This window comes from Lepus europaeus, chromosome 4 (assembly GCF_033115175.1).
Source record: "Lepus europaeus isolate LE1 chromosome 4, mLepTim1.pri, whole genome shotgun sequence".
In the NCBI taxonomy this organism is placed as follows: domain Eukaryota; kingdom Metazoa; phylum Chordata; class Mammalia; order Lagomorpha; family Leporidae; genus Lepus; species Lepus europaeus.
Window position 1 is genome coordinate 17,698,508 of NC_084830.1, and position 16,694 is coordinate 17,715,201.

The 16,694-nt window shown below is 42.8% G+C and overlaps 1 protein-coding gene across 2 annotated transcripts in view; it reads right to left on the minus strand.

Moving 5' to 3' along the window:
- Positions 1 to 16,694, minus strand: part of NSMCE2 (NSE2 (MMS21) homolog, SMC5-SMC6 complex SUMO ligase) — a 244,282-nt gene that overhangs the window by 220,651 nt on the left and 6,937 nt on the right. For both annotated transcript variants that reach the window (XM_062189456.1, XM_062189457.1), the window contains exon 2: positions 12,302 to 12,472. In XM_062189456.1, coding sequence (XP_062045440.1) covers positions 12,302 to 12,458 — 157 coding nt within the window. In that variant the 5' untranslated portion in view covers positions 12,459 to 12,472. The remainder of the gene's footprint in view (positions 1 to 12,301; positions 12,473 to 16,694) is intronic.

Sequence of the window (16,694 nt, forward strand, 5' to 3'; positions counted from 1 at the left end):
GAAAGCACACTTCACATTCTGTAACACAAAACTGTCCCAAGCATGATCGGCCCACTGGAAAAAGGGCAAAACTAAGGGATATTTATAGCGGATAATACATGGAAATGCTCCAAAAAGGGCTTTTTAAATGTAATCAGCAACAACAAAGTCAAGGTTCATTACTTAGAATAAATTCCATTTGTACTTCGGATTCATATGAGTTGTATTTTTAAAAAATTATTTGTTTGAAAATCAGAGTTACAGAGAGAGAGGGACAGACAGATCTTCCATCTGCTGGTTCAGTTCCCAAGTGTCTGCAACAGCCAGGGCTGAGCCAGGTAGAAGCAGGAGCCAGGAGCTTCACCCAGGTCTCCCATGTGCATGGTAGAGGCCCAAGCACAGGGCCACCTTCTGCTGCTTTCCCAGGCCACCAGCAAGGAGCTGGGTCAGAAGTGGAACAGTTGGGACACAAACAGATGCCCATATGGGATGCTAGCATTGCAGGTAGCAGCTTTACCCACTATGCCATTAACACCAGCCCCAGGAGTTGTATATTTCTATTTGCATCAATTTGTTTAAATAAAATTGAGTAACCCAGATAACAGAAAATGAAGCTAGTGTAGATGAGAGTATATCCTCATTCCTAGCAGGGTTGTTTAAAATGTTACATAGTTCTTTAGTTTCTTTGGTCTAATAGCATCAATGTATTAAAATGTTATAATAGTTCTTAAAATGTTATAATAGTTCTTTAGTTTCTTTGGTATGATAGCATCAATGTATTTTTACTTTACATATATATGGAATTATTCAGGCTTCAAATTACTAAATTCCAATTAGTGTCTGTATCTTGCACATAATCCTAAACTCTGCAATCAACAACATTGGTCAACAAGGCCCCTGGCCTTCTAATAAGAAGTGTTCTGGTGCCACCTAGTGGTACACGTCTACCACCAAATGAACTATAATGACTACAAACCATGGTTCTCCGAGTGAACCAGCATTAGCCTCAACCTTTTAGAAAAGCAAACTCCTGGGTTCATTTAGACTTACTGAGACTCTGGTGGCGGGGTCCAATGATCTGTCTTAAGAAGCCATCTAAGTGATTTTAACACACAAGTCCGACAACCTCTGGCTTAGGCAGTCCTTTCACAAAAATTAAATGCAAAGTCATAAAAAATGAAGTTCATAAATTAACAAAGGGTCATTTAGCGTAATGGCCTCCAGGTTCACCCATGTTATAACAAATGCCAAGACCACCTTTTATGAAAGACTGAATATTACTCTTACACACACACAGCCAGATACAAGAACATTCCAGAAAGCTTGTGGGAATGGAATTAAAATATAGATTATGGTAAAGAGAAATTTTAAAATCCATGCATAGTTTTTTCATAACATGCATTTTCTAAGTAACTTTTGAAGACCCCTTGTATATCACATTTTCTTTATCCATTCATCTACTGTCGGACACTTAGGCTGACGCCACATCTTTGCTATTATGAATAAGTCTCAATGAACATGAGAATACAGACATTTTTCAATATACTAATTTTATTTCCTTTGAACAACACCCACTAGGAGTGCTGAATCATACAGTAGTTCTATTTTAAAGTTATAAGGAATCTCTCCACTGTTTTCTGTAATTACTAATTTATGCTCCAAACAGCAGTGCACAAAGGTTCACTTACCTCCACATTTCTGCCTTCACACCTTCAGTACCACATGTGGCATAAGTAGGTATATATCTTAAATAGTCTTCATTTATTTAACTTATAATAATATTTTGACTTTCAATTGGCTCGTTATAAAAGCAATTTAAGAAATACAAACATAGGCTTCTTTAAGTTATTGTTATTTTTATTATCATTGTGGCCATGACTAATATTAGAATCACCTACTTCTAATTACTGCTTCCCTTCAATAACAGAATTATGGAATAAAGTATAGGGGCAAGCCCAAAAGAAATGTCTCCTTTTTAAACTAGAGTCCTAATAACAAGAAGTAGTTCTCTAGATGGAGAAATATATTACAATGTAGTAAAAATCCAGAATGTGACTCTTCCTAAGGAAACAAGCTTTGAAAATACAAAGTCAGTTGTTCTGGCATACTAAATAATTAAGTAACTTCCAGAACATTTTTTTAAAGCAAAATTATTACTGTGTTTTCATAAAATAGGTGAAAGGATTATGAGCAAGCATAATTTTCTGTTTTTTTTTTTTTTTTCCATATTTACCAAATTAAGAATGCCTCACTAGGCCGGCGCCATGGCTCACTAGGCTAATCCTCTGCCTGCGGCGCCGGCACACCAGGTTCTAGTCCCGGTCGGGGCGCTGGATTCTGTCCCGGTTGCTCCTCTTCCAGTCCAGTTCTCTGCTGTGGCCTGGGAGTGCAGTGGAGGATGGCCCAAGTGCTTGGGCCCTGCACCCGCATGGGAAACCAGGAGAAGCACCTGGCTCCTGGCTGCGGATCGGTACAGCACCAGCCGTGGCGACCATTTTGGGGGGGTTGAACCAATGGAAGGAAGACCTTTCTCTCTTTCTAACTCTGCCTGTCCAAAAAAAAAAAAATGCCTTACTGAGGAGTAAAACTACTACCCCTCAAACAAACTATTCTCTCAACTTCTCAACTAAATGCTTTTTTTTTTTTTTTTTTTTTTTTTTTTGGACAGGCAGAGTGGATAGTGAGAGAGAGAGAGAGACAGAGAGAAAGGTCTTCCTTTTTGCCATTGGTTCACCCTCCAATGGCCGCTGCGGCCGGCGCATCTCGCTGATCCGAAGCCAGGAGCCAGGTGCTTCTCCTGGTCTCCCATGGGGTGCAGGGCCTAAGCACTTGGACCATCCTCCACTGCACTCCCTGGCCACAGCAGAGAGCTGGCCTGGAAGAGGGGCAACCGGGATAGAATCCGGCACCCCAACTGGAACTAGAACCTGGTGTGCCAGCGCCACAAGGCGGAGGATTAGCCTGTTAAGCCAAGGTGCCAGCAACTAAATGCTTAACATTTGCAAACGTAAAAGGACAGTTACTTGGTAGACAGGACACGCCCCTGACTACAGAGGTTCCATTCTGATGGTTGTTCTTTATTCATCATTAACTCTGAAGCAACTGTCATATAGGGAAAACTGTGTTTCTTGGCTGGGTAGGGAATCAGGTGAGAAAAATGGAATCATACTGAAGAGGCAATTATTCTTAGCCATAATGCAATTTGGGTACATGAAAGAACAGGCTACCAACCCAATCCACTGGCTCTCTCATTTCTACCAGGCACACCTGCTTCGGAGGAGCAGACTTGGTGGTTGCTCCTTAGCCTCACAGGGGTCTGCTTTCCCATCACCAAAGCAAGTCTGGAAGTAGTAGCCCAGGCCCACATAATGGCTTCCCCAAGTCCCAACTGCTTCCTTCCATGATCAGACTGGACTCCATCTTTACAGAGGCAGCTAAAGCCAAGAAGTGCCATCTTGGACTTCAAAACCTGTCCAGGGGGCGCTGTTGAGAACGTCACTAGCAGAACAGGGCAAAAGCCAACAGGCTCTTCCAGAAAAGCACGCAGCCTCGTTTTGGAGTTCAAGATTCAGATAATGTCCCCTCGACGAAAGAGCCAACGCTCTCTGAGTTAAATGTCACTGAAGGTTATGAAAATGCAAATGCCACGAGATTGGCACAGCACACTTTTGATAAAGTGCAAGGGTGAGGGGCAGAAAGCAGAAAGACACCGCTTATCCGCAAATCCCTACTCTGCCCCTGCCTAACTGCTGCCCAGGAAAAGCACTTAACTTCACTAAGCCTCGGTCTGCTCGCGTGCAAAGCCCCTATGATATAGGCAGGCAGATGGGATTAAATTGATTACATTTGTGAGCTGGAGGCCCCGCCTTCACCCTGCCCCCTTCGTGATCTCACGCCCCTACCCGACCTCACCTGTAGGCCCACCTGCCAGTCAGACTGTGTAACCATGCCCTTTTGGAAGTGAATAAAAGGCCTGGAGCACGGTGGGCTTGCCCTGGCTGTCCCGCACCTCCGGGTGCCCAGACTTCTGGCTGCCACTCTGCCTCTGCTTTCCTGCCCACGCCACGGCACCTGTGGCTGAACCGAACTTGTTCCACATGGCTCCCGGCCTGCTCTCTGCCTGGTATGGACCCAACGTTAAGTTTCTAGACTTTTCTCTGCTAAATAAAGCCCTCACTTTCCTGTGTATTTCTCTCACTGAATAAATGCTAAAAACTATACCAGGTTGCCTGTTCCATTTATAAGCAGCTGATATATAGAATTCTTACCCAAATATACAGCAAGAACCCTCTAAATTTTGAGTAAAGATCCCCGAATTTACCTACTCCACAGGCTCATCTGAGATATCCATGTAAAAATGGAGCCCTGCCTACCACTTGTGTCTGACATACTCCATTCCTTACCATCAAATATTCCCACGTCTTTGCCATCATCACCAACTCTGGCATCGTTCAACACACATCCTGCCTGACCATAGTAACTGAAGGCTTTATGCCTGCTAGCTCCAGAGAAATAGGGAGAAAAGCAACACAGAAAGAAAACTCAAAACACCTACCAGGGGCTGGCATTGTGGCATAGTAGGTTAAGCCGCTGACCACAATGCTGGCATCCCATAAGGGTGCCGATTCAAGACCCAGCTGCTCCATTTCCAATCCAGCTCCCCGCTAATGCACCAGGGAAAGCAGCACAAGATGGCCCTGGTACTTGGGCTCCTACACCCACGTAGGAGACTTGGAAGAAGCTCCTGGCTCCTGGCTTCAGCCTGGCCCAGACCTAGCCATTGTAGTCATTTGGGGAGTGAACCAGTGGAGGGAAGATTTCTGTCTCTCTAACTCTGCCTTTCAAATAAATAAATATTAAAAAAAAAAAACAAAACACACCTTCCAATGAGGTTTTCTCATCTATTGGACCCTTGAACAATTCAAAATATATAATTTTACCCATGTCCCTCTTGGAGCAGCCATTCGGCCTAGCTGTTAAGATGCTGGTTAGGACACCCATGTAACCACTTTGGAGAGCCTGGGTTCACTACTCGGCTCCAACTCCTGACCTCACCCTACTGCTAACGCAGACCCTGGGAGGCGGCAGTGATGGCTCAAGTAGTTGGGTTCCTGAACTGAATCCCGGGTTCCATCCCCAGCCAGGACTAGCCACCATGGGCATCTGGGAAGTGAATCCATGGAACGAGAGCTCTCCTTCTCCGTCTATGTTCTGCTCAAACATTTAGTGAAAATCTGATACATTTTCAATCCAAGTGTACGTAGCTTTTCCACGGAATTGCAGACATTCACCAAAATTCTGCAGTCCACCCGTGAGCTTGCCTTGGCACAGAGCATGAGAGGAAAGCAGACCCAACCCCAAGGGGCAGTAACATTTTAGGAAAGGCCATTTCTCAAATTTACTTAACTAATTGTTAGAGGTTACTAAAATCAATTACTTAAAGATGACGTTAGTAACCATAATACTCATAAATTAAGTCAGTACATTCTGTACAGGAAAGCAGCAAAGCACAAAATCAACGTAAAACCTAGAGGCAAAAAAGCTCCAGTGATCTGAACATTTTTCCAACGTAACAAATTTCATTTTCCAATTAGGTCAAATGAAGAAGGTGTTACTAGAATACCAACAAATTTAGAGACAAACTAATAAACATGCTGGCCCGGAGCCTGCCTGCCTCGACACCACCGGCGTAGTAACAAAACACAAGTACAGGCGATCATTTCAAATAAGCCAGAGTAGAAAAGGGCTAACCATCTGGGATAGGAACTGGGAACATGTAACCAACAAGAAACAAAATCAAACCCTCCAGCAGCCCTAAGGTTCTTGGCAGCAAGAATCCCCTTTACTAATCACTTCATAATAACCGCAGTGAGAGAACTTCAGTGCAAAGGGAGGGGAAGCTACGCCTCAGTAATAACTACCAACCAATTCATCAAAGCTTATTCTAATTCAAGATGAAATTGGGCAAAGCAGAAAAGAAATCTGCCCAATTTACAAGGCTATGAGGAAAAGAGCATTTCTGCTATGAAGATAGTTCATGGATAGCTCCTCATGGGTCTCTGCAGTTTTTTTTCTTTAAGTTTTCTGTATGTATTTATTTATTTGAAAGGTAAAGTGACACAGAGAGAGGGAACCAGAGAGAGAGAGAGAGAGAGACAGACATCTTCCATCCACTGGTTCACTCCTCAAATACCTACAACAGTCAGGAAGGAGGCAAGCTGAAGTCAGGAGCCAAGCTCTCCATACGGGTCTCCCACATGGGCAGCCTCAGCTCCTGTACTTAGGTCAACAACTGCTGCCTATCAGGTGCATTCACAGGAAGCAGGACTGGAAGTGGAGGTGGGACTTGATCCCAGGCACTTGGTATGGGATGCAGATGCCCCAAGTGGCAGCTTAAACCGCTGTAAGTAATTTATAAACAGGATTTCATGCAATCCCCACAATAATGTCTTTCATAAATAAGAAACCTAAACTAATGGAGGTCACAGAACTTGTCCAAGATCATGAAGACACTAAGGGGCAGAGACGGGACAAGAACTCGGGCATTCTGTATCCAACGCCCTGCACTCCCTGACACGATCCTGTCTCTTGGCAAAGTGGGCAGAAGACACACAGCGCACGAACAAAATCCTCTTCACTGTGACTGCAATACTTAATTTTTTCACCCGCGCTTCTGAAACAGCCTCCGCACTGGCCACCCCACGCCTCTCCTTCCTCCCAGCATCCTCAGTGTTGTCAGGATTCTCTTAGTTCTGTCAATTTCTAATTTATGTTTAATTTATTTGAAGAGAGACAGAGAAAAGACATTCACTGGTTCACTCCCCAAACGCCCACAAGAGCTGAGGCTGGGGCAGACTGAAGGAAGGAGCTGGGACCTCAATTTGGGTCTTCCACGTGGGTGGCAGGCACCCAACCCTTTGAGCCATCACATATGACAGATACTGAATTAACACTGTGCTAACGACACACTGCATTTATTACTTCTTGGAATCCCGATAACCTTAGAAAAAGGGGGCTTTTTTTTTTTTTCCTCAGATGAGGAATGAGGATTTTGAAGAAGCTAGAAACCTACCTTGCTCAAAGGCATAGAACTAACAATGGAGCTAGCACTGCTTTCCATACCAAGCAAATTCTAGGCTTCTGCACTTACATAGTGAAACTGGCTCTCTTCTACAAGCCTTTCATCTTCTGTGACAAGATCAATTAACCTTCAAATTTCCCTAAATACTAGGTGTTTTTCTGTTCTCTGAATCCTTGGAGAGAACCTCAGTCTGATGTCATATTGAAACTGTTCTCCTACATCCATCAAACTACCAGTGACATTCTTCACAGAACTAGAAAAATTAACCCTAAAAGTCATATGGAACCAAATACACACAGACACTCACACACACACACAAACCCAAATTGCTAAAGCAAAAAGTGGTTACCAGATGCTGGTAGGGGGAGTGAGAGAATGCATTAAGGCTGGTCACCAGGTCGTAAGTAAGACCGAAGAAGTTCTGGTGTTAAGTGCACAGCAGGGTGATTACAGATAATGATAAGGAATTGAATACTTCGAAAAAGCTAGAAGAAAACAGTTAAAGTGTTTTCACCCCAGAAACTGGTCAATATCTTAAGAGACAGATATGCTTACCCTGATTTGAATACTGCCCAATCTATGCATGTATTGAAACCTTACATGCAAACTCATGAATATATACAATTTTTATGTATTAGCTAAAAGAAAGACATGACACTGGAAGAAATGTACCACATTAAACACTAGTTTTCACTGTAAGAATTTTGAGAAGTTTTGTTTTTGACAGAAATTAGCCTTGAGAAACTCATTTAATTTATAATTAGTTATGATTTGATTTCTTAGCAATTATTTTATTGTATACTGGGAAGTTCTTTGAAGAGGAAAAATATACCAAATACTTACTTGTAAATATAATGAAGTTTTTTTGAGTTTTTAATTAAGTACATTTTAAATGGATAAATTATGCTTTATAGTATATAATTACATTAAATCAAAATATTTCTTGATTTAAAAAAATAAAACTCGCCTAACAAGCTCTTGCTGAATTACCCCAGTGGGGGTTGCCCTAGGCTTGCTTTGCGTGGAGAACGTCTCATGTCATCCATTTCCTGCTCGTAAGCACTCAAATTTAATTTCATAATCGAGTGGTGCTCAGAGTATAGTCCCTGGGACCCTTTCAGGGGGTCTAAGGGTCAAAACTGGTTTCATAATAATTTTAAGATGTGATTGGTTTGGTTTGGTTTGGTTTCATTGTGTCAGATGATTCCACCACTGGTATGGAAGCAATTAAGGGAAAAATGCTAGTGCTGTAGTGTAAACCAGAGTCGCAGCACCAAGTTGTGCAATCTGAAGTCACCGTACTCCCCATCATGTGGCCAAAGGAAAATGCCAGTTTTACTTAAGATGTCCTTGATGAAACAGCACAATTATTAGATTTATTAAATAACAATCATCAAGCACGGCTTTCAGTACTGTGTGACTGTGTGCGAAACGGTAAGTATGCATAAAACACTTCTGCTGCATACCAAAGAATGCTGGCTATCTCAAGACAAAACTTCGTGTAACTATAGGAGATGCAAGCTGACCTGGCTGCTTTTTTCATGGAATATCCTTCTGAACGGAAAGAGTTATTAACAAACTGTGGTTACTCAGACCTGAGGGTTAAGCAACAGGCATTTGGCCCAGCAGTCAAGACACCCGTTTCCCACACCTAAGTATCTGGGTTCAGTCTCCAGCTCCAGATCCTGACTCTAGTTTCCTGCCATTGCAGACACCGAAGGTTGGTGGTTACAGCTCAAGTAATTGGGTTCTGTCACACAGCTAAGAGACCTGGACTGAGTTCCCGGCTCCTGGCTCTGGCCTCGGCCTAGCCCCAGCCCCTATGAGTATTTGAGAAGTAAAACAGAAAAGGAAGCTCTCAGTCTGTCTCCGTTTCTCTGCCTCTCAAATATATTAAAAAAAAAAAAAAAAATTGAACTTGTTATTTAAAAGATAACCAATAGTACTTGTTGCTAATGATGACAACTTGAGTTTTAAAGAAAAAAAAAGCCCAATTTTGAAAAATTTGTGTTCACCAATATAAACTTGAGAGCTTTTGAGTTTTCTCATGAGAACAGTGGTGATATTAATTATCTGTGGCCTTGTAATTTCTTTTCCATTTTCCCACTGCTCTGGCATTTTAATACATGCTTATCTCCCCACTAAGATGATAAATTGTGTGAAGGGATGAACTACCAAACATTTTTTTGTTTCCTCTTTAAAACCTAAACCTGAATTATTCACAGACTACTCATTTCAGTGGACATTTGCTGACTACCTGGTCATTCTAACTCTCAGTATTAGTTAAAATGTGTCAGTGGGTGACTGTGTACATTTGTGTGTATGAATATAGAGTTCGTAAGTATTCCAGGTTCCAAGTGACTCTGAAACTGTCAAAGTTGTTTAGTTCACTTTTCTTTCCATACAACTTACTCAAATTTTTTCTTGAATTAGCTTATATATATATGTATATATATATATGTAAAATAAAGTATTTGTTGTAAAATTAAGTTAGATAAAATAATTCTTTCTTTCAACAAATATTTAATGGCTGCCTCTGGCTCTAACGCAGGAGATGGCACTACAGTCTGTGAGCCAAATCTAGCCTATTGCCTGTTTCTATAGTTTTGTAGAACCACAGCCATGCCCACTCACTCATTAACTGTCTATGGTGCCTTTTGCACAAGCATAGCAGAGATGCAAGAGAGCTCACTCAGAGCTCACCCTAAGGTGAACATATTTGCTATCTGAACCTATATTTGCTATCTGAATCTTTACAGAATAAATTTGCCAATACCTGCTTTAGAGCATGGATCTTTCAAAAAGTGTTCCCATTTCTTTTTAAATTACACAAGATATGGGGCTGGCGCTGTGGCATGGGTGGTAAGCTGCTGCTGGTAGTGCCGACATCCTGTATGGGTGCTGGTTCATGTCCCGGCTGCTCCACTTCCGATCCAGCTCTCTCCAATGGCCTGGGAAAGCAGTAGAAAATGGCCAAGGCCTTGGCCCCTGCAGCTGCATGGGAGACCCAGAAAAAGCTCCTGGCTCCTGACTTCGGATTGGCGCAGCATCAGCTGTTGCGGCCAATTGGGGAGTGAACCAACAGATAGAAAACCTATCTCTCTCTCTCTCTCTACTTCTCCTCTCTCTGTGTAACTCTGACTTTCAAATAAATAAATAAACCTCTAAGAAAAATTACACAAGATATATGTTGTATTTTATACCAAACCATGTTTCTTATTTAAGATAAAACCAAAAAAGTATGTAGCTAAAGTACTAAGAAATATTAGAAAAATACAATCCCTGGTTGGGTGGTGGTGGTGAGCAGGGGGTGTTCCACTTCTTCTCTCACTTTATAATGGCTTTTACTTAGGCCTGCCTACTAAAGCCAAATACCTATCACCTCCAAATATACACTATAAATCAGGCTAGGACTTGTTCAAACTTTCAGAGATCATTCACTAAAAGGATCATGGGAAACCTCTACTGCAGGCCATGAATGGAGAGCTGGCAGGGAGCTGGCCCCCCACTCGTGAATGACTACAAAGCTGGACAAAATACATAAAACAAGTGCTTTCAGACATTTAACAACAGGTATACCAGCACTACAATTACTGCAGAAGGGGAAACAACAGACACAAGTCCTGCCATTGCCCGTCTCCCTACACAAGCCAGGAGCGACCCAGCCCAGCACAGCAGTCGAGAAGGGCTGCTGAGACAAGAGATTGAACTTCCCATAGGCCAAGGCTGAAGGGTTGTGTAAGCCAGCGCACAGGGAGGGAGCTACGCAAACACAGAGCTCCAGGAATCTGCCCTGGGAGGCCCTGTAGTCCGGTGTTGAATCCTAAACTGCTGAGGAACAATCTCTGGAAGCTATAAAGTGGACAACTCCCCAAAATCACCCAGGATTGGGAGATGGTAACATTTCACCGGGCAGGGGTGGAGCTCTCTCATGGAAGGAAGCCTCAGGACAATCAATGAAGACACTCCAGGGGACCATATTTTGTAACAAGGATAAATGAGCCCTAAAGTAAAGGCCACACTAAAGCCACCCTAACAAAGAGTAACAAGAAGCCTGGAAAGGCTCAGCCTAATCCACAAATCACTTCACTGCTGGCCAAATCAATTCCAACGGTCTTTAAGGAAGACTTCAAAATCCAAACACGCAACACATACTACATCCCATGTGCATGTGACCAAGCAGCAATAGACAGGATTAGCAGACAAGGATATTAAAACAGCTGTTACAGACATGCCCCATAGCCTCAAGAATGTACTGGAAAGCATGAACATGAACACAAAGATGGAAGGCAGAAAAAAAGAGATTCTGTCTAATTCTTTAAGTTTTTAACAGCTGAAAAAGTATAATATCTGAAATTGAAAATTCACTAGATAGATTAGACACTGCAGATGATAAGACAAATGAACTTGAAGACAAAGCAACAGAAACTATTCAAATTGAAGCCAGGGGGTAAAAAAAAAAAAAAAAAACTGGAAAAAAGAGTCGACTAGGCCCCACTGACTTATGCAGTAATATCAAGCAGTCTAACAGACATGTCATTGGAGTCCCAGAAGAAGGGCCATAAAGAATAGTTCATTAAACAGTCACAGAAATTCTCCCAAAATTGATACAAACTGTAAGCCCACAGCTCCACAAAATCCAAAGAACATCCACTGGACAAGATGAGCAAGAAAATCACACCAAGGCTTATCACAAATTGCTCAAAATCAGTGCCATTAAACACAAAACAAAAAGATTATGTTGCTCCCCTAGCTCCCTGTGTAATAAAGAATAAAAACAACTCTAATCCAAAGAAAGCTAATAATTTCATTCTAGATCTTGTGCTTGAAAAAAATATATAGATAATCAAAAATGAACTTTTCTCACTTTTGTAGACGCCTTCCTTTGCTGGTATCCTTAGCACATGCTTAGTTCATCTATTGAGAAACCAAGCATGAATACAGTAGAGTTAAACTACTGGAAAAATACCAGTACCACAGTACATTTATATACCTTACAGTTCACAAACGCCACATACTTTGGACTGAATACTCCTTTTAGATCAGGGACTTTCTCATGTGTCTTTGCCCGTGAACTTCTAATGCCCATGAACTTCACTGCTTGAACATATATGAATGAGTCAATCTCATTGAATAACCATCCCAAGGATACTTAAACGGCATCCCTAGAGTAATGCCACCATACAGTATTGCCTTCAAATAGAAGAGAATCAGAAAAGTTTTAATACAATTATTACTTACTCTGGGTCTCCACAAGATCCAAAGCAACACTAGAAGCTGTGTCCATTCCAGAGCTGATACAGGACTGGAAGTTTCTTAAGGAGGAGAGAGCAGACTCTATACCACTGAAGGATATGAATCCAGTGGAGCCCGAGTTTGAACTGGAACGCCCAGGCATCTTGAAATTATCACCTAATATGTTAAACACAACAAATAAGAGAACGTCAGAATGATAATTGCAGAGGAAAATAACACTACTGTGAACATTCGCATGACTGTATTCAATACCTCACCAGTGCCACTCTGTTAACTACGTCCTATATCCCTTGAGAGGATATTAAAGCATTGTGCCATCATCTGGGCCACCAAACACAGATGCATGCAATATATGGGACAGTAACTGTCTTCATTTTTCAGAATAAGAAGAATATTATTTTCTAAAAAAAATTTTTTTTAAAAAAAGAGATTTTATTTGAAAGGCAGAGTTACAGAGAGGCTGAGAGAGAGAGAGAGAGAGACAGACAGACAGAGAGCGAGCAGTCTTCCATCCACTGGTTCCCTCCCCAGATGGCCACAATGGCCAGAGCTGCACCGATCCGAAGCCAGGAGCCAGGAGCTTCCTCCAGGTATCCCATGCAGGTGCAGGGGCCAAGGCCTTGGGCCATTTTCTACTGCTTTTCCAGGCCATAGCAGAGAGTTAGATTGGAAGTGGAGTAGCCAGGACTCGAACTGGCACCCACATGGGATGCCAACAATGCAAGCGACAGCTTTACCTGCTACACCACAGCACCGGTCCCGGAAAAGGGGAAAAAAACCCCTTGATTCTCTTAAGAATTCAACAACAGCACAATTCTTAAAAGCCTTTACCATTAGAAAAAAAAAAGTAGACCATTTATATGATGCATTTTTCTAAAAAATGAAAAGAATCAATGAAAGTTTACAAAGGCAGGATTTTAAAAACCTACAATTTTTTAACTTAACTGACAAAAATACATATTGAATTCTGAAAACCGTAAAAAATATATATATTCCCGATAGCTCCTTTGGGTGCGTTATAACAATCAAGTTCATAGATTTGGTGAGAACCCAGATTCAGTAAAATCTGAATTTATATATAGATTTCTTATCTTGTGATAGGTCATCTACTATGAGTATCACAATTTCAGTCATTACCTTTGTATCAAACATTCCCTAATCCACACTTCAACTACCAGCTCTTTCAACTTTGGACCATTTCTATAAAGCATCTTTCAAAAAAACCAAGTTTGCTTAATTCAGAAATCATCTGAAATTCAATAAAAGCAACTAGAAAAGTGGAGCGTTCACACAGGCTTAAAGGGATGGGAGAGCTGTTACTTAGGGGGTATGGACACACAAACAAGGAAACTGTCTCAGAACCATGAATTCAGGTGTTGCCACATTAGCACTGTGTGATCACAGGCAGACCACAAACTTGTCTGAAAGGTTTACTATCGCTAAAATAAGAGGGAATATGCATAGTGTGGTCTAGCACATAGCACTCAAATAATCAGTCTTAGAACCTTCTCCACCTCCAGCCTTTACAACCTCTCCCAGACTACTTCCTTTATCTCACACCTGTACTGTTCCCACCATAGCTTTCTCAGTAACTGCTCCTCTTTAAGTCCACTCCTTCACTCCACAAAGAGGCACCAAGGTCCTTAGCACTGAATCATTATACTTATTCAGAGACACACAGGGTATAAAAGGGGAAGGGCACAGCGATGCTTAAGATTCTGGCTTCTTCTATGTTTGCGGTATGAGTCTAATGCAAGCATCTGCAAAACAACTCATAATTCAGTCACAAAAATTTAGTGTCTCCTTAAGTGCCAGGCACCACTTCTAGCATGGACACGCAGTTTGATGCACACTCTTGAGGCTTTGGTTAATGGCACTATGTTGTTTACTCTAATCTGATGAAGACCTACCATGTGCAAGGCACTGTCCTAGTGACTAGAACTAGTTAGCCTGTGCTCAGCAGGCACTCACCATTAAGCAGGGGAGACAGACATGAGAATTCATAAACAAAGCAACAGAGGAGTTACTGCAAAATGGAGGCAGAGCTAAGGAAAGGCTTAACTTGGTCTTAGGAGATTAAGGCGGACAACACGACACTGACCTTAAAGGCTAAAGGAAGAGGTCTGACAGAGGGACAGTGGGGAAGGGTACGCAATAGAGCTGCCTGTAGCAATAAAGAGCACAAACCATCACAAAGTACACAACTCCCTAGACAAGTACTTGAACTTGATTCTAGTATGCTCTTTTATGACTCCCTTCCCCAGCTTCACCCTCAGCTAAAGACCTCATTGTCTATTTCACTGAAGAAACAGAACAGTCAGAAGAGGTATTTTACAAGATCCCAATGCTTCCCTTCCCACTTCAGCCTCAGTTTCCATATACTCTGCCATCACTCTTCTTAAAATGAATGGACTGGGGGCTGACGCTGTGGTGTAGTGGGCTAAGCCTCCACCTGCAGCACCAGCATCCCATGTGGGCACCAGTTCTAGTCTCAGCTGTTCTTTTTCCAATCCAGCTCTCTGTTATGGCCTGGGAAAGCAGGAGAAGATGGCCCAAGTGCTTGGACCCCTGCACCCATGTGGGAGACCTGGAAGAAGCTCCTGGCTCCAGGCTTCGGATCAGCCCAGCTCTGGCTATTGCAGCCATCTGGGGAGTGAACCAGCAGATGCCAGACCCCCCTCTCTCTCTGTAACTCTACCTCTCAAGTGAATAAATAGAATCTTTAAAAAAATAAACAAAATGAATGAACTGTGTGTGCTCCTAGGTAAGACCAACCGTATTGCTCTTCCACTTAGCCACTAGATCCTGTTCCTCCTTCCCTCCTATAGGACACAGTATCAGCAACTATCCCAGCTTCCCCACATCATCAGCAACTTTCTTGTCTCCTGAATCATTCCTGAAACTGCACCTATACAGTGCCTTTGATGTAGACATTACTGGCCCTCGTCTCCCCATGACCTACGCTTAGCGTAAAGTTTCCGTGCCCTGCACTGACGATTGTAGATCAACCTCTTACTAAAGAAATTAACTCAGCGAATTGAGAGTGATGATTTAGGTCTGGTCAGCCCCACAGGGTCCCAGATCCCAAGAATCAGGAGGTCCATCTATCTCCTCTACAGGTGACATCTTGATGCTAGCCCCTGGTTTTTTTGTTTGTTTGTTTTGTTTTTTTTTTTTTTTAAACAGGAACACAGGCCCTGAGCAAACAAATCAACAACCCACTGCGTGTAGCCCCTCGACTGGCTACAGCCCACTCGGTCACCATCCAAATTCCCAAAAGAACATGATGGCCACCCTATCACTAATCAAAGGAGGACCACAAGCATGGCAGATCAACCAGAGGCCTGCACATGAGCTGTTCACGCACTGTCAACTCCAATTTCAATCTGTAAGATTCTTTACCCTCAACCCCTTGTGGAGTCTGGAAACTGCTAGCTGCCCTTTCTCCTCATTCTGCACTCTGGAAAATAAATACCTACTTTCTTCTACCACCCCTGTGTCAGTGACAGCTAGGAGCACAACAGCCTAGGTTTTGAGGTTCTGCCACATTCCCTTCAACAAACAGACTGCTGACTGCTGCTTTTCCTAAAGAGAAACATGCTACCACATTCCTCCCACCTCTCCCTCTGGGTACTACTCCCACTTCTCTGCTCACCCTACTAGCAAAAATCCTTTACAAATCCATCTATGTCTGTTTCCAAATCCTTCCCTCCCATTCCCTCTTGAGAGAATCCAACCAGGCTTTCACTCCTACCCCTCCGCCAACACTGCTGCCATCAAGGGAACTTCTGCAGCCACTATCTCTTCCACGTAGCAGCCGACAGCACTGGACACAGTTAATCGCGCCCTCCTCTCTGACCCACTTTCTGCACCTGCCTCCCTGTTCTTCCTACTACATTGACTAGTTTCTCATCCTCTTCTGCTGGTTCTTCTCTATCTCCTTGAACTGGGCGGGGGGTGGGAGGGGTGGGGGTGGGGAGTCTCTCTTTTTTTTATTTTTTGCCTCCATCTTTACTCCAATCAGGTACAGTACTGCCTCAGGACTTCACCTTCTCTGTTCTCTCTGCCAGGATACCTGTCCCCTACACTACATGGCCAACTCCCGCACTTCCTTCAGACTTTTTTCACTTTACTCTATCAGGTAGGGCCTCCCCTGGGCCCCTTTTTAAAACAGCAAGCTCTCCCATTCTCCACCCCACAGGTACTCCCTACCCTTCAAGTTCTTCTGCTTTATCTGTCTTCCCATTAGTTGCTGCCAACAGCATTCTCCTATTTATCAGCTTCATTGTCTCCAGTCCCCAAGGGCTTTCAGATTCTTAAAGGCAAAGACATTTTTTTGTTCACTGCTATATTCCAAGCACCTAAAACAATGCCTGGC